Source organism: Onychostruthus taczanowskii, unplaced genomic scaffold (genome assembly GCF_017590055.1).
Source record: "Onychostruthus taczanowskii isolate IOZ18803 unplaced genomic scaffold, ASM1759005v1 scaffold36, whole genome shotgun sequence".
Taxonomy (NCBI): domain Eukaryota; kingdom Metazoa; phylum Chordata; class Aves; order Passeriformes; family Passeridae; genus Onychostruthus; species Onychostruthus taczanowskii.
Window position 1 is genome coordinate 3,390,255 of NW_024501015.1, and position 23,403 is coordinate 3,413,657.

At 34.9% G+C, this 23,403-nt stretch overlaps 1 protein-coding gene across 2 annotated transcripts in view; it reads right to left on the minus strand.

Moving 5' to 3' along the window:
- ANKRD28 (ankyrin repeat domain 28) overlaps nt 1-23,403 on the minus strand; it is a 116,963-nt gene that overhangs the window by 6,941 nt on the left and 86,619 nt on the right. For both annotated transcript variants that reach the window (XM_041411403.1, XM_041411402.1), the window contains exons 9-27: nt 20,749-20,827; nt 20,223-20,337; nt 19,721-19,803; nt 17,301-17,364; nt 15,933-16,001; nt 14,232-14,372; nt 10,886-10,997; nt 10,288-10,314; nt 9,331-9,405; nt 8,144-8,345; nt 6,630-6,717; nt 6,116-6,233; nt 5,295-5,514; nt 4,176-4,263; nt 3,996-4,079; nt 3,337-3,482; nt 3,081-3,163; nt 2,860-2,942; nt 485-576 (exon numbers count right to left, since the gene is read on the minus strand). In XM_041411403.1, coding sequence (XP_041267337.1) covers nt 485-576; nt 2,860-2,942; nt 3,081-3,163; nt 3,337-3,482; nt 3,996-4,079; nt 4,176-4,263; nt 5,295-5,514; nt 6,116-6,233; nt 6,630-6,717; nt 8,144-8,345; nt 9,331-9,405; nt 10,288-10,314; nt 10,886-10,997; nt 14,232-14,372; nt 15,933-16,001; nt 17,301-17,364; nt 19,721-19,803; nt 20,223-20,337; nt 20,749-20,827 — 1,969 coding nt within the window. The remainder of the gene's footprint in view (nt 1-484; nt 577-2,859; nt 2,943-3,080; nt 3,164-3,336; nt 3,483-3,995; nt 4,080-4,175; nt 4,264-5,294; nt 5,515-6,115; nt 6,234-6,629; nt 6,718-8,143; nt 8,346-9,330; nt 9,406-10,287; nt 10,315-10,885; nt 10,998-14,231; nt 14,373-15,932; nt 16,002-17,300; nt 17,365-19,720; nt 19,804-20,222; nt 20,338-20,748; nt 20,828-23,403) is intronic.

Sequence of the window (23,403 nt, forward strand, 5' to 3'; positions counted from 1 at the left end):
GCTGTAAATCATGCTAGCTTTTAAAAGCTAACACCAATATTCCTACTGTGACAAAACGAATAGCAATTCAATCCAGCTTAACAGCTGAAAGTTATATTTTACTTTGAGCATTATGTTTTTCTGACCATTTTTGGTATGCCAAAGCTAGTGAAACTACAAATGCCGTGACCTGCATCATTCTGAAAGTTTTCACTCTCCCTACACTTCTGCATTTATAGGTGCATCATAAAACTACTTTTATAGTGCATCATGAAACTACAAATGCAAGCCAAACTTTTCTGTGCCGTGACCTGCATCATTCTGAAAGTTTTCACTCTCCCTACACTTCTGCTGCTTTGCTAAAATGATCCACCACCAACGCATTTTTTTCTGTAAGGGCAACCTACTGCAAGGCTCATCTGGAGTTTCCAGAGTTACTGCTTTTCAGGGAGTTGAGTTTAGAACCACAGTTCCTTACAGGAAAACAAAGTTAGATTTTTCTTACCATTTTCATCTACAGCAAGTACACTTGCTCCCTTCCCTAAAAGCTCTTGAACTACAACCGTTAGTCCATTTCGAGCAGCAACATGCAGAGGTCTGTGAAGACAAGCAAACTCATATATAAACCTTAGAACAAGTCATGAAGTAAGATAGGTAGCTTGCATCTAGTTAAATGTAATACTTATACTTCTACGTTATTTACACATTATATAAATGTTGTAGCTGTAATAACTAATATGGGAAACTCAGCAAATCTCTTTTCTTATTGCAAAGAAACCCTACAATACCAACGGTGAACTTTCTTCTTTCCATGGCAGCACACAGTGGGGAAGCAGCTGCTAGTAAAGATGTTCCTGCTTATGGACTTTACCATGTTAAAAAGTCAGAAACACTTGGCACCCTCCTGTTGATAAATCCCCCACTCAACTGCTATAACAGATACTGTCTCACGTGAGAGTAACTTCATATCACTGCCATCAGTCACTGGAGCTCTAACAGCAGAATGGCAGTCGTTTGCTGCTACATGTAAGTACCCATAAGAGATGCAGAAGCACTTCATCAATCTGCCTTCTAGAAACCACTATTCCATTGTGATTAGAGATGAAAAAATATTTCACAGTATAATGCATGAAGCGAGAAAACCAGATTACTTTTCAAAACCTCAAACTACTAACCATAAATCAATTTTGTGCTGACTTGCTCTACAAAGGAAAGTGTAGCTTTATCTCAAATATTCTAATTATATCTTTTTCAAATGCAACAGTTTTTCAAAATTGGCTCCCATTGGCTTAAATAAAACCTTATTATCACTCAGCAGGAAATAGAATTATCAGCTTACTTCCCTTCTGCTTTATATTGCTCTTCATTCATTCTAAGATTCCTGAAGTTGTTTGAATTAACTATAAGCTGGAAACAAATGCCTTACTTATATATCAGAAATGCAAAAGATACAAACAGGAGCAGCTGTATCTATGGTGCTTACATTAAAGTATTAAAAATACAAGAATTACCACACCCCACAGATATACTGAAAAATGTACTGTAATTAAAATAATTTTAATGTAGAGACCAACAATTTTAATGCTTATCTTGCCACAAAGAAGGACTTTGTTTAAGCTGTTCAGAAAGTCAATTTAGTTATTAAACATTTGCTAAAGCAGCATTATTTAAACAATGGTTAAAACCTTGCCATTTATATAAAAACTTCATAGACGTGCAAATGTGTACCTATTTTATCCCATAACATCTCTTGATAAAACTATTTGAGCCAAGGCATGTGGGTGGAATTACATGAGCCTGTGGTAGCATACTTTCCCACATCTGTTCCCATCTCCTTTTTGCTTTTCCTTCTCCCAAGACATCCTTGCTTAAAGCCAGAAATGAGGCAATCAATCCTTTCCTGCTTTCTGGTTATTTCATGCTGCCTGAGGTGCACCAGGGTGAGCGGCAAAAGCAAAGGAAGAATCCTTACTATTTTAACTCCTTAATTCAAGCAGATCTCAGGGAATACTTGGAACCACTGTATGAGCTTGAATATGGCAAGATTCCAGAAGGGATGTAAGGCCAGAATAATATATGAGCTGCTTACAAGTTCCAGTGTAAGGTGTTTTTTGGTGTTTTTTTTGTTTTTGTTTTTTTCCCTAAATGGTCTGTGATATCATTACTAAAGCAGTCTAATAATTCACGTGTATAACTCAGCTACACATTGTGTGTCAAGTATTCCCTGAACACAAATGCATTCTCCAAAAGGAAAAAATGCAGAAGAGTAATTTTAGTAGTCCATCTTGATTGGTATGACATACCATACATTTCTAAGATTTCCTTCTGATTTAGGCTAACCAAATAGGTTTAATTCTACTTGAGAGATGATCTTCAGGAAGGTTTAAGAACAGTGTATTCTCCATGATATTTAATAGAAAATAATGTTTCATCCTTAAAACATGAAACAGAATGCATGCTGAAGAATAAAAGCACACTTCAGGCAGTTGTTTCTTTTTTGAAGTAGCTGTCTTTGAAGACCAAGTCTTAGTTTGCCTCAAGTTGTTAAATGAAGTGATTTTTAATTTAAAAACTGGATAATTTTTAAAATAGAAAAATCTTAGTTTATAGGTAATCTCAGTGGATTTCAGTAACTCCACACATGAATCGCAATGGTGTAAGTTTTATTTACCATCCTATTCACCCACAAGAAAAAAAACCAACCAGAGCTTTAAATATGAGCAAAACACCCTTTTAATTCAAAATTGGTTGAACTCCTGGTACTTATTAACAGTTTAAATCCAATGAGTTTGAAAAAAAAAATCTGAAAAATACTCCTCTTTATGAGCAAGACACGCACCAAGAGCTCATCTTTCAATCACACTCCCTGCTGATACGTACGTTTGCAAGGCTGCGTTGGTGGCGTTGATGAGGTTTCTATCCGTAATCTTCTCCAGGATTAACAAGGCACTAGTTTCATGACCCTTAACACAGAACAAACATCTGTTACATAACAAATATTCTTCACAAATTGCTTTGAGTGTTTTCTCAAAGTAACAATACTTTCCAAGAGTGCTTGATAACACAAAGCTCAGCACTGATAAGTCAGACTGTGCACACACCTTGCTGCAAGCCAAATGGAGTGCTGTGTTCTTAGAATTGTCTTGCAAAGTCAGATCAGCCTTAGCACTGCTAACCAGCACCTCTGGGGAAATAAAGACTTTTATTAACTAAATGCATAGTCCTTAAAAAACAAACAGCAAAACGAAAACAGAATTTAGGCAAAATATATTCACAAGAACATTAACTGTAAGGCTACTTCACCCACAGTAGGATTAACAGAGCTAAGAGCAGAAATACATAAAGCTTTCTCTTTACCAACTGTATTCGTCTGTCCATTTTCTGCAGCCATCATTAAAGGTGTTTTCCCAGAAGAATCTACAGCATTTACTTGAGCACTGTGACCAAGCAGAAGCTGTAGACACTCAACGTGATCTGTAAAAGCTGCTGCATGCAGAGGTGTTCTACAACAGATCAAAAGACATATGGCCATGTTCAGCCATGCTTTCTACTGTATTCAAAGGGGCATCCCTGCCTGTGATCTTACTAATAAAAAAGACTCTGCTGTCTCTCTCACTGATCCTTTGCAATTAGTATTGCTGGAGATGTGACTGCTGCATTTAAAAAATTCCTTTCTAGGTTCAACTAACGCCACCCACACAGTTTATAATAAAGATACAATTTGATTCAAAAAGAGATGCAGAAAGCTCTATCCACAGAGTGATAAAATTTAAAACATGCTCTAAGTTGCCTGTATAATAAAAAGCTGATTCAAATTTACTGAATCGCAACGGGATTTAAAAAATCTAAAATTTATTTCTAGGACAGAATAAAGCAAAAACTTTCAAAGAATAAAGCGGGGTGGGGGGGGATGAGGAATAAACGTTAAGTAGCAAATACAAACCCCTCAAGACTGAAGAATTTAGCACAGCCATTGTATGACACTACAAACATTCTTTCTGCATTTGCACTCTTACCTTCCTTTTGAATCTGTTGAATTTACAATACCACCACCTAGTGTATCAATTAACATTTCTGCAGCACCTTCATTGTCATTTATCCTATAATGAATTAAACAGACTGTTATTTACAGAATGATAAATCTTTTGTTAAATACAGCAATGAAATTTATGAAGAATAATTTTGTACTTCCTTACACAGCACAATGCAAGGGACTGAAAGAATTTCCTTCCATTTTCTGAAAAACTTCCTGTTCCAGGAGCAGCTCTACACAACTGTCGTGACCTGAAGCAAATGTACGAGTTAGGTATTGAAAACAAGGGAAAAGGTCTAACTATGGCTTACAATGAAAAATATGTATCTAAATTAGATTAAGCACTATTGTATTTGAAAATTTCAAAGAAAGACTGGTTATATTCAACAGGGCTGAATATTCAACATTTATGAACCAATACATTCTTAGACTCCTGAAAATCAAACTGACACGTAATACTGTAAACTTTATGAAATTTATAAGGTACCTCACGCTGTCTGAAGAACATCCAGAACACCTAACTGAATTCTTTACACCTCTGCATTTCAAAATCTTCTGTACATTCATCACTTTGTCTCCATGAAAACAACTCCACCATTTGAGGCTTATTTTTGTTCCACATTTAGTTGAAATTATCACCCAGCTGCATCAGCTCAGTAGTTATTCACTTAATAATAATTGGTGAAATGAAGGTTTAATATCTTACTTCTTGATTTTTCTCTATTGTGTCATTCAGAGAGGATATAAAAACAACCTCTACCATGTTCTAAATGAACACACAGAACAAAATTTTTAACAAAGGAGCTGGATGATTTTCCTACATTTTAAGGTCTCCCTCACTCTCAAATGCATGAAAAGTATCAGTGAAAAAAAAAATTCTTATTGAAGCGCTTTTATATTTTCTTATGCCTACCATAGTTGATATGAAGCAAGTTTAAAACAGATTTAATCTGAAACCATTCCTCCTTATGAAAGCTATTTTTCCGAATGTGTGTGACACATTTCTATTCAAAGATATTATGCTGAATTTCTTTAAAGACTCCTTGAGGCATAAAACTAAGCTAGTATATGATAAAAATGTAGGACAAAAGTAAACATCTCTTATGTATTAAATGTTAATACATTCCTCTTCAAGTACCATGTCTGTCATTTTCTGTCATTCACTGAAAGGAACTGAAAGAGGATGGACTTCCTATGTTGCTTTTCTGTTAATACTAAGTTATTAACACTTCTATCCCAGTATCAGCAAATAGATTTAGAGCTGTATTTCAATGCAGTTTACCATTATAGCAGGCCCAGTGCAGTGATGTGTAGCCGTGATTGTCTGCCATTGCAGGTGCTGCATCCACAGAAGTAGCTGACTGCAGCAGAGCTCCCAGCACACCTATATGGCCACACGCAGCTGACAAGTGGATGGGGGTCCGTCCCCTACAGTCCCTCAGTAAGGACTTAGCACCATGTTGGAGCAATGCTTCCACACATTCCTCATGCCCAGTAACTGCCTGTCAGAGGGAGACAGGAAAGGGCCAGTTTGAAAATATTCATGTATGTAAGCCAAGGCGTGGAACTCAAGCAAGCAAACCTCAGGCAAATTCTTGCATTTTTAAGGCGCAACAAAATAAGCAAAGTAAGTTGCTATTTTTACTCCTAAAAACAGACATTCTGTTGGGAAAATAGCAATGTGTTATAATACTTATGTCAGAATATTTTCTTGGAATAACACTGAATGGAATAGGAATAACTACTAATCTCTTGGGCTCATTCAATTGCTCTTATCTGGCAGACACTATAAACAAAATATTTGGCACGTGGCATGTATCATGCTTTTCTTCCTCCCATTAACACTACTTTCTCCTCCACAAAAAACTGTACTCTAGGACCTCTCCAGTCAACACTTTACAGCAAGATTAGGAGGTTCTAGAAGTCCAAAGGAATTCTGAGTAAACAGGCAGAATCCACCTTTCAAATGCAACTAAAAATACAATTAACAATTAAAATGGCAAGATGAGAATAATGAGACATTAATTAACACTACGTATTAAGCCTTTACTTGAAATTAGCATGTAGGAAACTGGAAATGAAAGAAAGGGAATATTCCCTTACCCCTCTATGTAATGCTGTCCTTCCCCACTTATCTTTGGCATCTACATTTGCTCCTTTGTTAAGGAGTGAATAAACACAGTCGGTGTGCCCATTGAGAACTGACAGCATCAGAGGAGTCCTAAGCAGAGACAGAAATAAAGTGGAAATTTACACTTGGAAATTCAACAGACTAGCACTCAGCTCAAGCATAACAACTGCTATCCTTCCACTCAACACTGTTAAGATTTACATCATCAATGACCTTCTACTCATTTGCTTTTTAGATTCGAGAAAATAAAGTAACATGCCCCAGTTCAGAAATCCTGATTAAGTAACTAGAATCCATTTTCTCAGCATCTGGGCAGTAAGACACATTTTAGTTTCCTCCCAACTGAACATTTTTCACTCTCAAGTTTATGTTAATTGCAATAATTTCCTTTTAAAGTAAGTTAAAAATAACTACTGTAATATATATTTTTTCTTTTACAAAATGCAATAACTTGTGTAGAACACGATGTCCATCATTTAAACTCACTGTCCATTTCCATCTTGAATGTCCACTGCATTCTGTGGCTCTGCATTTCCTATCAATAGCCGCAAACATTCTGAATGACCATTTGTAGCTGTAAAACATTATAAAAATATGAGGATTACATTAATTGCCTTTGAGTAGAGAGCTCAAACAGAATGGCAACCTACTTGCTCAGACTAAAGCCCATTAGCTTGAAAACCCACTGTAAAATTTTACCATTGTTATAACTTAAATTAAAATATGAATACTAGAAAATTTCAGAAATGAGGTATTCTCAACTGTACAGTGCTAGAAACAATTGATTCCAGCTATCAACTGCCAACAGATTTTATATGTATATATATTAATGAGGTTGCATATATTAAAAATAATTGGAATATATACTTATACAACATACATAAGAAGGAACATTAAAATATAGAAATTAGCATAATTTTTGCTTGTTTTAAGGCACTGGTAAACACATACCTAACACATCATAGTCAGATTTTGTTAGCAAGTGTAGTGTGTGCAGAATTATAAAATAATAATGGAAATCACGTTTAGAAAGGGGAAGGAAATGTTATGCATAGATGTAATAAACCAAGCAGCTAAAAAAATGGAAGATGAACAAACAGAAAATTGAGAAATCTCATTTAAATGCAACTCATGAAAGATAAATGATTGCTTCTTGGAAGGGAAATTGTTTCTGACCTACAGCTGCAGTATTCAGTTCACACAAGCATAGCAACAATTCATGTTTCTGTAGCTGACAGACATGCTAACACAAGTTAGGAAAGCTCAATCAAATAGAAGAACGCAGCTTGTGCTTATGGACAACAAATCAAGTGGTTGGAATGATGATGTTTGGTACATAATGCTCTTTTTAACTGCAACGCTTCTGTAACACCATTACTATAAATGTCAAATTGAATAAGCCTATTTTTAATGTGAGGAAAAAAATAAGACTCTAGTGTGGATTCTAGACTCAGAGAAAGGCAGGCCTAGATTATGTTTTCTAGGAAAGTCAGCAAGAAAATACTGTAAAGGATTGCTGTTATTTTGAAAATGCTCAGGAGTCATTTAAATCCTTGGAAAAAAATCAAAGCAAGTTTTCATGCCTCTTCTGAAACTGCCAAAGTTCTCCAAGACTCCAGTCATTTTTAGAAGCATTTTACTGCCAAGCAGGCAATGCAATTTGCCTATCTAAATTTGGGCCTGCAGTTCGGGCTGTGTGAAAGATGAGGAGAGAAGCAGGGACATGTCACTGACACCTGTCAGCACAGCCAGTTGAATGGACAAGGACAATGCACCCTTCCAGAGGGAAGTGTGGGACAGCACTCTTGGACTCTGGTTTATTGGATTAATGCTGGTTCCTGCCTGCAACTGTCTTGCTACATGTTTCACAACACAGCACGTACCTTAAAAGTCATCCTCTGATCCTAAATACTATTTCTTAGAACATTAATGACAGAGACTTCTAAACAGATTATCCACTTCAAAAGCCAAAATTTTAGAGGTTAGTAGCTAGCACATACCTGCAGCATGAATTGGGGTCCTCTTTACAACATAATCTTTCACCAAGATTGATGCTCCCTGATTAATGAGCACATCTACACATTCCACATGTCCCTTAAAGGCAGCAAGATCCAGTGGTGTCCTTCCATTGTTATTCCTCACGTCAAGGTCCAGCAGTGACTGTACTAGCACTTCCAGAGCTTGATGGTGGCCATGATAAGCCTACAATAATAAGAAAATTCTTCAATTTTCCCATCCTTAATGTTTTTCCCTTTCTTGCCAGAACTGCATAAATGAAACTGTAAAAAGACTATTCTTCAGCATGCAGAAGAGCAATTGATGCAGCACATAAGTAGTTACAACAGTTACGACTAATTTAAAAACCCCACAATTGCAGCAAGAAGGTTGGTGGTTTTTTCCTATTTTATCCTTTCAGTCAGCAACTGCAACTACTCCCAGAAAATCATCTGTCTTCAATCTGCATAAACAACAGTATTTTGACTACTGCACAATGTTTCATCACTTTATGTTGTAGTTACATCATCCTCAGATTATTTCAAGTGAGGAACATAAGCAAACTTAAGTAATTTCTTTTAGATTTTTACATAAAATATTTTTTAAAGCACTTGTAATAAGAATGCAGTACAAATAGCTTTCATTTACCACTATCAAAGATTATTTTTTACTTTGTAGATATATATATATATTTATGTACTGCATGAGACTATTTTCAGAAAGTATAGAGTGGTTTTTCAATTGCTTTAAATTCAATGAAAAGATCAAAGCCACACATTGAGCTGGTTACTCTGTATTTTGAATATTTTTTATAGACAGAATTTCATCACTGTCCTACACTACTCCTTGTGCAAATCTTTCCTAAAGTACTGAGGACAAGCATTTCTCATACTAAACAATTAAGAGAGTAAAACAATGTAATGATTAAAAAAGTCGTTATTACTTATAGAACAAGTCTTATAAAAGTTTCATTAGCATAGATTTTAATTAGAAAATTCCACATGAAAGCTGTTCCATGAAGCAAATTTCAAGTGACGTGTAAAAATCATCCTGTATACCTCACTCAGGAATATTAGTACATATGTTTGCATTTTGTTTATTAACCTATTTTGAAAAAATCAGAATGAATAAACTTGTGCAACAACTGTTTGCTACCAGGTGAGCTATCATCACTAAAGAACTGAGAACTTACAGCTAAATGCAGCGGACTTATAGGTGCTCTGTTGTCTGAGTCATTCAGCATGTCAGTACCTGATGTTTCCATCAGCTTAGAGAGAAAAAGTCAGAGTGAGTGCAAAACCCCCTCACCTTTGAAAACACTCAACAATAATTGCTACAGTTTCCCATATACACAGATTGAAAAATAAAGGAGAAAAAGTAAGAAGAACAGTATAGAATTACAGATGTCCTGATCTTCAACATTTTAGAGTCTGAATCAACTGCAACATCTCCCCCATATTCACGTTCCAACTCCAGTAATTTAATTTTGCGTAATAATGCAATAATTCAATAAGAAACTAAATTAAAATTAGTATTTTTTCTGAAGTAGCAATATGAACAGTGAATACAAAGGGAAGACAAGGACAGGTGACAACAGCAGCAGGAAAAAAACCCCTAAACATCAGCCAAGTAAGCATTCTGATTAGGTGAAAAGTCAGCAGAAAACAATATGAAAGCCCAGACAGCAGGATGGATTTCTCAGAACAGGAAAACATTTCTCAGAGAGGAAAAAATGGACTCAAAAAAAGCAAAAGCATTATAGCATTAAAATATCTATGTATATACATTTCTATTTGTGACTTTCAGATGTGTTCTGAAGTTTTACTTCTGGGTCTTTTTCAAGACCATATTTAATTAAGTACATTAGTAGAAATAAAACATTCAAAGTATTTGAAGAACACCAAATACATTCAAATTACATTTCATTATCACACATGGTCACCCAACTGTTTAAGTAAAAAACTACATGGCTTAAAAAATAATTTCCCATTTTAAAATTGTAAAATCCAATTAAATCTAAACTGTAGTTGAAATTAAATAATACATTCATGCATTGAGAAATGGTCTAAAAAATAAGCAGTATTTTTAAAACTACATGTTCTCTTTTGCTCTATAGTAGTACTTAAAAAGTGAGAAATAATAGACTTACAACATCCAGAGGCGTTTCACTTGCAATCTGTAATTAAAAACATCCAAAATTCATGTTTGAATACATTTAAATATAAAAGAGCACTTTTAATAAAAATACTGAAGTTGTATAAGACAGCATATCAAATAAGAGACATATTTTTGCAAAGGGAGCAATACAAAACTAACTATGGCTTAATTATCTGAAATTCTATTCTGGGGCCACTAGTTACTGTAACTGCATGAACTATTTTATAAAGCACCCCTTCTTACAGGCTTTCTCCACATTTTAATTTGCTCCTTTCAAATGACATTAATGAAATTTCTTATAAGTCTTCAGTGGGATAACTTGTTATTTTATTTCAGCCACCATTAAATTAACACACAAACCAAAACTAATACCCCACATCTTCAACTAGTTGTCTCGTCATCTGAGAATTTTTCATCTTTTTAAGCCAGTATCTAGCACCCTAGCTCCTCACTTTTCTTCTGTTTTAGGAATACCAAATGCTGTGTGCTTTGTCTGCACACAGGCTGAAAACCAGTATTGACCCAGCTGACAGCCAGCACACCCTGTAAGAGCAGCAGGTACACCTTTCATCCAGGATATGTTCTCTTACCAATTCAAGACACAAGCGATGACCGTAAGCAGCAGAATAATGAACTGCATTGTATCCTTGTTTGTCTCGGATCCCAGGGTTGGCATCATTTCTTAGCAAGTATTCCAGGCACCTATTCAAATTGACATATGCAACCATGTATCTAAATGCTGAATTTCAACTTAATGCTAAGTGATAAATTGTTCCAATTCAACTGGAAAATAGAATACAGCACACAGGGACACTGATTTAATGTACAATATTGGCTAGGACTACAGAAAGCTACCTCATTACATCAAACATAAAGGTCAATCACAAAGCTTCAAAATTTGAAATAATCCTTCTCTGCAGACATCCTGCATCTTCTGAGTTATCTGACTTGGTTAAAACTAGTATTTCATGGCTATTTTCCTCCTAGCTAACACAACTGCAGTTACCTTTGCTAATATCAATGATTACTATTTTGTATGCTTTTCTGCATGAATCCCTTCTTCTGTATGTTATATGCAAAGAAGAGAAGCAGATCTTCATGGCAGCATACAAGAGTAACACACACACACTTCCACTACCAGACACAATTTTAAAAATTTGTAATCCAGTAAATACTCAGTTGTTGTCACAGATATATCTTACCATTCCTCACTTTCACTGGACAAATTTATAGGGCAGAATATGATCAGCCGAGATTCAACCACGCTCGGCCAGGAGGATGGGAAACGGGGCATTCAAGTCAGCTCACCCTCTCCCTAGTTTTCTGTTTTTAAGAGACTCCATGTGTGCACACTAAATGATTGCAAGCAATAACCCTGCTGTTTCATACTTTTGTGTTGTCTATCATTTCAGCAACATTTTCCAAAGTCATTATTATGACTTTGAACTTGCTGGTGAAGCTATTCATCCCTTCTTCTCTCTGTGATCACTAAATACTTCCTCATCAGAGGTGCACTCTCACTTCCATAATTTTTTGCCCAGCATAAACAAGGACTTAGCATGTAGTGAAAAAGGTAAAAATATTTCTTGAGTTTTAAAGAATAACATATGTAACATGAGATGCAAGTAACTTTAAAACTAGTTCAGTACAGCTATTAAAAAGCTACTTGTAAAGCATATCTACGTTTTTAACCAATCAACTCAGGTTTTATTTGTCCAGTAAACAAATGCCTAGACTTCATTAATGACAACTGTGCTTGCATGTTTTTGTTTGAATTAAAATGTGATGAGATTTATGAGAACCAAAAGACAAATCAATTTGGCTCATTAAGTATGAATTACAGTTCTTACATTTCATTTGCCCAATCATCTAACTTTCTTTTTAATTTGGATCAGTAATTTTGTGTTAGCATTCATTGCTCATTAAGAAATGTTACATGTCATGGGCTTTGGCTACCTAAATTTCTACAATACACTAAATACACTGCAAGGAGCCAAGTCTGCTAGAAATCCTCAAGTACCCAGTCTTTCAAGTGCAAACCAGATAATTATTTTTGATGATTTTTTGCATCCAAGAGAGAGATTACTCCCGCATTTTTCACATAATTAACTCTCCTCAACAGGTTTCTTAAAGAGGATATTAATCAAACTTTCTGAAAGCCCAGGTAAATTAAATTTATTTCCCATATATTTATTCTTTATTTTTAAAATTTATTTTCTATTAGAAAAATATAAATAGAAGCAACATTTTTTTTCTCCTCTAAGATGCTGCTTATTCTACCTCATTCTGAAATCATGCTTTTCTCTCTAATCTTGGTAAAATGGGGCTTAGTGGTGTTCATTCCAGATCAAAAGCATTTGTTAAAGATACAAAAGAAGTAATTTCAAATGAATAAACCAGAAAATAACTTTCAGAAAAACATTCTTGTCTCTAAAATCTGTCTTTAAAGATGTCTGAACAAAGACCATAAAACTGCACATAAATTTCTTTGGAATTTTATGTAGATGGTTTCCTGACATGTTTTTTCCCAGGCTTTATATTCTGACTCCAGTAATCATTTTTAACTTCATTCCTGTTTGAATGAGCTGAGCAGTACTGGTTTTCCAGCTGTTACTACTCATCTTGGTGCATCAATATAAAAAGCTTCCCCTCAGGCCATTCTGCTTTGCCGCCTGTCTTCCAGAGACCCAAATGTTAATGAGAAGGGCAACAGCCCATGGGCTCCAGAGATGATGCTTTGAGTTACCCCCAAAGCTCTGCAGTATTGTCATCATCACTCCTGCTTGTGCCTTTTGTGAGACAGATGGCAAAACGATGTCATCTGAAGAACCATAATAGTTTGGAGGTTTTCAGAGCAACTGTGAAGCTAAAATTATACCTAGCTCAACTTGTAAGAGGGCAATTAAAGTAAAATTATCTCAGCAAGCTCCAGCAGGAATTGAAATTATTTCTGAAAAGCAGCAGACAATTTAATTTTGAAATTTGGCTTTATATAAAAAAGGCACATTGTTCAAATGTAATTAAATGGTCATAAAAGTATTCTTTCTTTAGCCTTCAAAACCCAATCTGTAAGTTACACACCACCTCATTTTTATTGCTATCTCACCCTTTAAAAGGTGCTGTATTAAAAAAAAGATGATTTGGCATGAAGCAGCACATCTCCGGGGAAGGTGTCACTGTGTGCATATGGAATGTGCTGCTGCACACCACAACCTGCATATGTGAGTGTGTGCACAAGAAGTGATGCTCTTCATGTCTCCTCAATATATGCAGTGTCTGGAGCTTAGGTAATCTTCACTTTGGTGCTACCTGCATACACTTTGCATATAAACATTTAAGTCATTAATAAGGATGCCAAATATAACCACAGGTTAGAAAATAAGCACATGTAAGAGATCAGTGGATTTATGAAAGATTCTGGATGCATTTCATTCATAGAAGTGTAACTACATAATACAAATTCACACTATCAGCAGATAGTCATGTTTGGCATTACAGCTGTAGCTTACTCAAACATCAAATAGACAAAGCATCTTATATTGAAATATTAAGTTAATATCCATCCTTCATTGGAATTTGATTTGAAGGCAAAATGACCCTGCTGTCCACAACTAACTTAATAACCCCCACAAAGGATATTTATTCAACCACTACACAGTAGATAGGATTAAGAACGCTATTCCCAATTAATTCCTGATTTAGGACATCTGCATTATAGGACACAAAATTCTTACAATACATTTTCCTGCTGTTCAATTTTTTCCTCTGAAATATTTGTTACATCAAGTCTTTTATATACAATGCACACACCTCGTCAAGTTTAATCTTTAAAAATACAAGAAATGCATTTGGCAAATCTGAAGGCAGAACACACACAAAATTTACAGCTCAAATGTTCCTAATGAGAAAGGCTTTAGTACAAATCATGCCACTTACTTCCCATCTGTGTCTGATGCAGCTGCATAGTGCAGAGGTGTACAACCCCTCTCATCAAGGTCATTCACACTAGCTCCAGATCCCACAAGGGCAAACAGGCACTGATAATTACAATTGGCAGCAGCATAATGGAGTGGAGTTCTTTAGTACACATTTAAATAAAAAGTACAATGGTAAATAACAGCAAAATAATATTATAGAGACAGAAAAAGCAAAATAAAGTGAAACTTAAATCCTCCTTACATTTTTAAGTAAGTATTTGTGGTGAAGAATACATCACCACAGTACTAAAGAATAGGGCCACTTTCTAAGAACCACTTAACAATGCTGAACCATATATAATGGATTTATTTGCTAGCCAAAATATGTACAAACTTCATACTAAATGAAGCCTTATTTGAATTTTCTTGTGTAAACTTAGAGAAGAAGATCCAGTTTACATTAGAAATACTATTTTCTGTTAAGTAATTTTAAGCCACACGGAAAAATATGGACAAATCAAAAACTGCACAACAACTAAATATAGCACAAATAAAATACAGCAATTGCACAAACAGACATTTTTAATAAATGAAGCACAATTTTGCCTAAGAGGGGAAAACATTATTATTTATTTTTATCTATAATGACATAGCAGAGGCGCGGTTAAATATATCTTTTCTTCTTGTAACAAAACCATGAAATATTAGTACTGATGTGTAATCTCTGAGAAAACTTATCCCAGCTTCAAATACATAAACAATTCTCTAAATATGCCAGTTTAGCTAAAAATTTAAAAAGACCAATATGACTCAGAATTTAATTTTCTATTTTTAAAAAGAGACTGCAGCTCAAAATATCTTGATTTTGATGAGATAGTCAGGCTCTTTCCTCTTCCTTAAAATATCTTTTTCCCATTTCTCCCCATTTTAAACTAATATTTTCCATCTCCTGAAAAAATTGCTCTATATAACATGAACATTAAACAAAAATCCAAATCAAACCAAAAGGAAACCCCAACTTTCGATGACAAAAGTTGTGACAGATAGTTGTTCCTTTCTCTGGAAATAATGAAAGTGGAATTTAAAGTAAAATACAACTTTAAATCCATAACTTTTTCTTTACTTTTTTTCCTACTCCTGCTCTTCACATCCCAGAAAATCATATTTTCCATGATGCGACATGAGATTTTACATAAGTATTGATCCTGCAATCTAAACTTAAATAATCATATACTAAAAATAGAAATTAATGTCATTCCAAAAGAGTTCAGAGCTCAAACAGGAAAGCAGAAAGGGGTCGATATTGTGAAATGAAAAAGGTAAAGCAGTTCTAATAAAATACTGGGTATATTAATAAAAGAGCTTAGAAATAGCCACAGATGTATAGATTTGCCTAATACATTATTTGGAAAACGTTACTAATGTCCTTGGATGAGAGCAATTTAAACATATTAGATCCATGTTATAAGGAAAGTTCACAAAAATTACAGTTGAATGTGAAATTCGGTCTTTAAAAACAAGACTAAACACCTACCTAACAAAACAGGATTACAAAATATGTTTGTGACTTTTGAGAACATATGCTGAAACACAGTCTATTAGAGACATCATATCATAAAAAACCATTTAAACTGGAATGCAGTCTTGGTCACATATCAACAAGCTGCTACTGCAATACTTTTAACAGCCCTCTCCAATACACAAATCTGGAATGTCTTACCTTCCAAATCTGTCCTTTTTGTTGAAGTCTGCACCAGTATTTAGCAGAAGATTTAGGCACTCCAAATTCCTATTAAATTAATACACTATTACTTGTGATTGCAAATTTTATTTCCTTAATATTGGCCTCTATAAATATCAGAACCACTACACATGAACATCTCATATGTTAAGTTTAATGGAACTGAACTATAATGTGGAATTTTTGATATATAAATTCCTGTATGTAAAATAGATTCCATAATTTATGGACCAAACCAATAAAGAATATAAATTATTTCAAGACCACATATATAAATTTTATTGATACCAACTGGCATGCATAAAGCACATAAACATGAACCTAATTCAATAAATAATTAAATTCTTATAAACAAACAAACAATAACACCTGCATGTCACATGCTTTTGCTACCAGGATTCCAGCACAGAGGCAAGATTTTACTGCATATATTTTAAGGCCAAATGTAAGCTGAAGCATAGATATTTTACTTTTTAGTGTAATCAATTTTCAATAAATTATAGATATACTATATTGTTTATTGTTTAAACACTATTTTTTGTAACTTTCCTAAACTTGAGATGAGTGAGGGAATGCATCACAAATTATTTGGTTTTTGTATGAAGAGATAGCATTTTAACTTTTACCACTTGCAACAAGGATGTCTCTAGCAAGTACTTTTGATTTCAAATGATTACTTAACAGTATTACTTAAACAACATTCAAACAGAAAAATGAAAATATCAATATCATGGAGTTCTTGTGTCCCACAAAGTGTATCATGAAATTTATTACCCAATTCTTCCAGGCAATTTTGAGTAGCTGCTATAGAAAACCTACAATACAATAACAATAATCAATATGGATCACAACTCAAGTGATGAGCAAGTAGTTCTGACTACTTCATCCACCTAAACTCTGGAATTTAATTATTGCTTTTAGTTTATTTAGACTGACCTTTTATTTATGGATTTGGTAAAAACAAATTTCCCAAAGTTGCTGTTCTCTATCTCATGTCCCACAGTGATCTGAGGTGGGCATGCCATCTTTGAATGCTGTAAATTCTAAAAATTTTATCATCATCCATGGGAATTTAAAAAAAAAAAAAAATCAGTTCATCCCCAAACATAAATCTAATGTAAGGCTGATGACTTGGACACTGTACTCCAGCAATGACTTATTGAGCTGAACAGTTAATTAATTTTTTGCTTGCAGATAGAATCCATCTTGAAATTATTTTCATGTTTACATAAGTTCCAAGGGGAGAGGGCAGAAAAAACAGAGGAAATAATAGAAAAAAAGAACAAGAATGATCAGCAATTGAAAAAGAAATACTGAATATGAAAGCATGAATGCTTTTTTACACACCCTCCAGCTGCAGCTGCATGAAGACAAGTCCTGCCAAAGTCATCTGGTGTGTCAATGTCAAAACCTACAAAGCAAATATTTTGTAAAATGATTATGTAACATCACCTTTCACAAAACTGCTGTCATCTGCTGTTAAAGAGAAATGCTTGCTAAGCAAACTTAACAGCTATTTGCAAAAGAGCACTCAAGCATTAAAAATTACTTCATTTGAAACATGTCCTTGCTATTTCCAATGTTTTGAAAAACAGGCATTTAAATAAAACTGAAAGGGGTAAGGTAAAACACAAGTAGGTGCACTGAGGCTGTGTTCTTTCTCATTCTAGTTACCTGCTAACATTTCGGTGCCATTTACTATTGAATATAAGACATATGCAGGTCATATGAAAATTTAGGAATATGCTAGAATTTATCATTGTTGTGCAGAGATTATTAATTTTTGGGGATGTCAGTATTACTAAATATAGGAGCTACTTAAATTTTACCCTTGAGTTTAGTGTTTTAATCCCAAAGAAAGAACTTCACTGAGTTGGAGGGATGGCTGCAAATAGCAGTTAATTACAGCGGAGCTCTTTGCAGAACACTGGAGTTTTCTCTTTCCAAAAAGGCTCAGCAGTGGAACTTCAAATCCAAGATCACAAACATTTGCTGTGTAATTCCATATCTACCCATATATTTTGACAGAAAGATTAGTGTTTAAATCAGGTTTCAAAGCTACATTTTTGGTTAGAGGAAACTATTATGTTCTCATGAGAGTTTTGCTCTTGTGTAATGTAACTTATTTACTAAATCTCCATTTGTGGCTTTATTTTTTTTTCCTTTTACGAACTGTTCAACAACAATAGATAATGAACAACATAAGACATGTTATTCAAAAATACTATTATTTCAAGACTGTTTTCCTACTCTATATCCCCTAAAACAAGTTTTGTATGCACCACTATGCTTTTATTCCATTTCAACAGGAATGGAATTTGCTCTATAGTAAATAATTTAGGAGAGTTTACCAGTTTGGTTTGAAGAATAGCCTTTGATGTCTTTCCACATCCCTAAGTAGCTTACCTACCATCACTAATTACTTGAATGTCATTCAGTACTGAGACAAGGCAGATTGGTGACATTTTGTTAAGGTTTGCACACGAAGACAAATGAACTTAAAAAACAGAGATCTTTAATGTACATAAAAAGAAACATCTCCCAACCCCAAAAAGGACACATACTCTGCACATACCAATTCCCACACCAAGAGCACATCCTAAATGCACTTAGCAGTATGTAGTCTTTCTAGCCTGAAGGCTGAGCACACTCTTCAAGTCCTTATCTGTTCCAGGCTAGATTTGCATCTAAATTTTCTCAATTCATGTAAAAGCCACAGAAACCACTTGCAAGTCCTCCACATGATTTCCTTTGCCATACTGAACCTCCAGTAAGGGCACAGCCAGCACCACAGCATGTGCAGGAAGGAGAAAGAGCCAGTATCCCTCATTTTGAACACATCCAATTGAAATATTGTCAACTACTGGACAGTTCTTTCCTGAAGTGAATCCTTGCAAGCTTGCCCATGACAGGACAGTCAATAAAAAGCCTTACCAGTAGGCAGCTTTAGTATATTCCTCTAGTTCTTCTCCCAGGCTTCCCTAACAAACAGTATAAAGTTGGGGAAGCAACTTCTTACGATTCCTTTTCCCCAACTCTCTCCTCCCCACTTATCTTTTTTCAAAAAACATTAAGTGTCTTCATATTAATATAGAACCATTTAGTTTAATTCTTATTCTTCTTCTGTTCCAGAAGCTTCATTTGGATAAATCTACTTTCTCAGAATTGCACTGGTTCAGAGTTCAGAATTCACCTAAGAGTCTGGCCAACAAGAGAAGTAATAATCCATATCTTCAGGGATGAGTCAAACATCAAAAGAAAAGTGCAATTGCATTGCATTTCATTAACAACATAATAACAATGCAACAGTTTCTTAATATAGAAGTCCACAGAGTCTTCAGTGCTATTACATGCCTGCTACAGGAACAGATGGAAATAGACTGATCTCTATTAAGCTAAAGACATCATGGAATGGAAATTGGATGCTCCATGAAGTAATAAAAAAAGATTATCAATCTTTCTCCTTGAAGTTTCATTATGGTCTAAATCAGTCATCCCACCTCTGTGGCCAACTCGAAATGCACAAACACAGTATTAAAGAAATTATAAATGTATTATTAAAATTTGGCTGAATTTTTTTTAAACTTATGTCTGCAAAACTTTGCATTCACTTTAACTACGTACTGTCCATTAAAAAACAAGCATTGGCCCTAAGGTACTAGTGAACTATAAGGATTTATATGCATCACTAAATTAAGATTTAATTAAAAGCTATTCTGTGAAATACACAATGAAGTACAAATTGTAAGAATTTAAGAGTGTCCTACCTGATGAGAGGAGCTTTCTGCAGCAGTCTGAAAATCCACTTAATGCTGCCAAATGGAGAGGAAACATCCCATGTATACCCCGCCTAAGATACACCATAATCAGGTATCACAGCTTCATTACAATTAAAATAAAACAAACATGATTGTGTGCCAAAGTGCACATGCATGGTGGGTTCAGCAAACCACCTATTTAGAATACTGAGCTAACTTCACATCTTAAACATTTCCTTCCAAGCTGTCAGCATGCATTATCAGTGCAACAGCCTATTAAAACTTTCAGAGCTTTTACTTAAAATACATTACAGAAAACTCTATTTCTCTTTTTTTTGGTACAAATTGTGATATACTGACTAGCTATTTACAAGTACAATACAGCATAATAAACAAAATATTTCCTGTTGCAAGTTGAAGATGATATTAAAAAATTGCACTAGTTCTGCTAACCTAATAAATACACTTCTAAATTATGTCAGCTTGCATTCATGTCAGTAAAGTTACCTACTTTGCAGTGTCAGCACCACTCGTAATAAGAGTGTTGATTAATAGCTCATGGCCATATCTAGCTGCTATGTGTAATGGGGTATTTCCATTCTTATCTTCACAGTCTATTTCAGCTCCTATAATAAAGAGAAATTACTAGGTAAGGGTATATGTAGGCATGCAGATACTTTGTTAGAAAAATAGGACTGATGATCATCTAAGTAACATTAATTCTTAGTGACTGACTAGTTTGGATTTAAAACCTATATAGATTTCAGTGGTAGAGAAAAGCATTTTATTATGTAACCTTATGGGCCAAACTCTCTACAACCTGGGTTATGGAAAACAAATCTATATATTTATATTCCTGCATTCTGAAAAAGAAATGGTTCATTAGTGTAATTTATCAAACTTTATAAACAGATATGCCAGACTCCACCACCATTACTGGACACGAAAAAAAAATCAGCACGTTGTTACCAATACAAGAGGATGAAAACATTCAAACCAGAAAGCTTATGACAAAAATATTCTCTCCCCCTTTTTACCATTTTGAATGATGGTTTGGGATCTTGAAAATCTACCATGGATTGCTGTCATGTGCAAAGGTGTTTTCCCATCTTTACTCTGGAAAAGAAAAAAAATACTGTTACTTATCACCAGTAACAGCAATTAATCAGATCTGACAAAAAAAAAAAAAAAACAAACCAAAAAGGACCGTTCTTCTTTTCTCTCTACATTTCATCCTTTAAATAGTTTCTATGCACTTTTGCCAGACACATGCTGGCAATGACAAGTCAGCATGACATGGCAAGCTTTTCACAAGAGCTGCTCTTAGTCACTCTTCCAGCTGCCAGCGACAACTCAGGGATGCCCACTCACACTTCTGTCCCTAAGATAATAACTCTCAAGAGGATGATGACAGCACACTATTTCAGCAACAAGTCTATGTCCAACCCCTCCCCAAGGCTAAAATAAAACAATGTTTTAAGTTTGTTTCTTGAAAGAAAGTAGCTGTATTTACTAGAAGGGTTTACACATCACACTAGAAGACAACACATTACAAAGCTCATGTGTTTGCTAGAAATTTCTGTAAAGTGATGTTTGCAAGCAATTTATCATAAACCACAAGTAGTCCTAGGGTAGAACTATTCAACCCTACTAGGTACTATATATTTGAAATGCACATTTTGAATGTGTGTTTAGTCATTCATCCAGTAAAGACATCCTTGAAGCAGGTAACAGTAATGCATAAGGAAACTTCACTTATTAACAGCTCAGTATCAAAGCACTCACAAAAGCATTTTTACTGTTGCTATTACTTTGGAATGATCTTCCCCTCATTCTTGTCACAGGTAATGGGAAAGCTTTACTGCAGAAAAAAGTTCCTACACATGCCCTCAAAAAACTTCAAACACGACACAGAAAATCCAAGGACCCTTGAATGCACATGCATACTGAATCTATGTTTTCAATGATAGCTTTCAAGAGTGCGAAGTGTTCACAAAATACAAAGTTAAATCAGACAAAGATGGCAGGGGAACATATGATATGAATACATGTACTGAAACATCACAAACTGTCATCACATGCAAAAGTATCTTCCCGTCTTTACTCTCCCTTTGGCACCAAATGGACATGGCTCTATGGATGTGATACTGAAAGTCTGCTGAAGACCCTTTTAGGGATGGACATGGATTTTTTTCACTGTGTCACTGCCCAGAGCAGCATAACAGCACAATTATGTGAAACACTGTCTTCCCAGACCTAGATAGAAAGTAATTAAACACTTGATAAGGAATGCCAAGTTATCTCTAGCTCTTTCAGCTAGCAGATTTCTTTGACCATAAATAATCAAATGACAACATCCACATATCCATAGCAGATGCAAATAAACAGAGAACATGGGGTTGAAATCCTCTTGAGGAATTAGACAATCAATTTTAATTCTGTCATTGGAGGCTTTAAGAAAAAGCCAAATAAACACACCATAAGTGACAACTTCTCCAAGCAACCTCTGTGCTTCAGTTTTCTTTCATGTTTCTCCCTACAGTTCAGTTCTCATATCTTCATCTAACCACTAAAAGTCTCTGTGCCCAATTACTTTAAAACAACTGTTAGACATCTGGTGACTTTTTCCCTTCACTTTTATCCTTCTTTAACCTGAAGAATCTATATAATCTATTAATTTAAAGAAAAAATATCATATAAAATAAGCTTAGTGAAGTAACGGACAGAATTTCTAGAATTCTATGATTCTAGAATGTCTAGAATAGGACTCAGATAAAGTAGCCTCCAGTCTCACTAGCTTAGACAGGACAAATCTGTACCTGAAAGGAAGGCTAATGAAGAGGAAGTAGACGGAGCTGAAAAAACACACATCTCATAATGCACTTCACAAAGACATAGGAATAACTTAAGGTGACAGTATTAGAAACTGAAGAGCACTGTGGTTAAGTTTTCTCACGAGAAACCTTCAGTAAGATCTTGCAAAGAACAGCAAGATAAGCTACAGAATCATTTTCCACTTATAAATGAAAAAACACAGTACAATCATTAAGAGACTTTTAGATTTACTCTGCTCAAATTTACTTAAAAATGCACTTAACATAGATTTCTAAGACAATGGATTTTATGAGAGTGCCTCTCTCATGTCTAACAGTCTCAGGTTCCTTTCCAGCCCAGGAATAACATAACATGCAATTGTCTGTCAACATATAAACATAGAACAGGTATAAAATTTAATGAAGACAATTCCCATGTTGAAGCTGAACAGCCAGGCATAGGACTGCATTGAGAATTGCCTTCTAAGACACTAGAAAAGGATATATAGAACCAGAACCAGTAGCTAAACATTTCTTTAAGCAATGAAACATCAAGGCTCTGTTAAGCAAATCACTATTTCCTGAGATGCCAGGAGACTGGACTGCAGAAGCAGGGAGGTATCCTCTAAACTTTGCTTCCATTTCTCTTTCTTTATGTCTTTAAGGTCTTCTCTCTAACTATGAAGCTAACTACAGCTGTGTGATTTAATGAGATCAGACAGGATCACAGCACATGACAGGACAGCTATGGGCTAATGATAAACTTCTGTTGTCTTCACTGAAACTCAGCTAAATGTGGTAATAGGAAAGCAATCACCCAAATCTCTTCTATCACTAGAGAAAATATATCCACAAAATACCTGGATCAAAACAAATTTG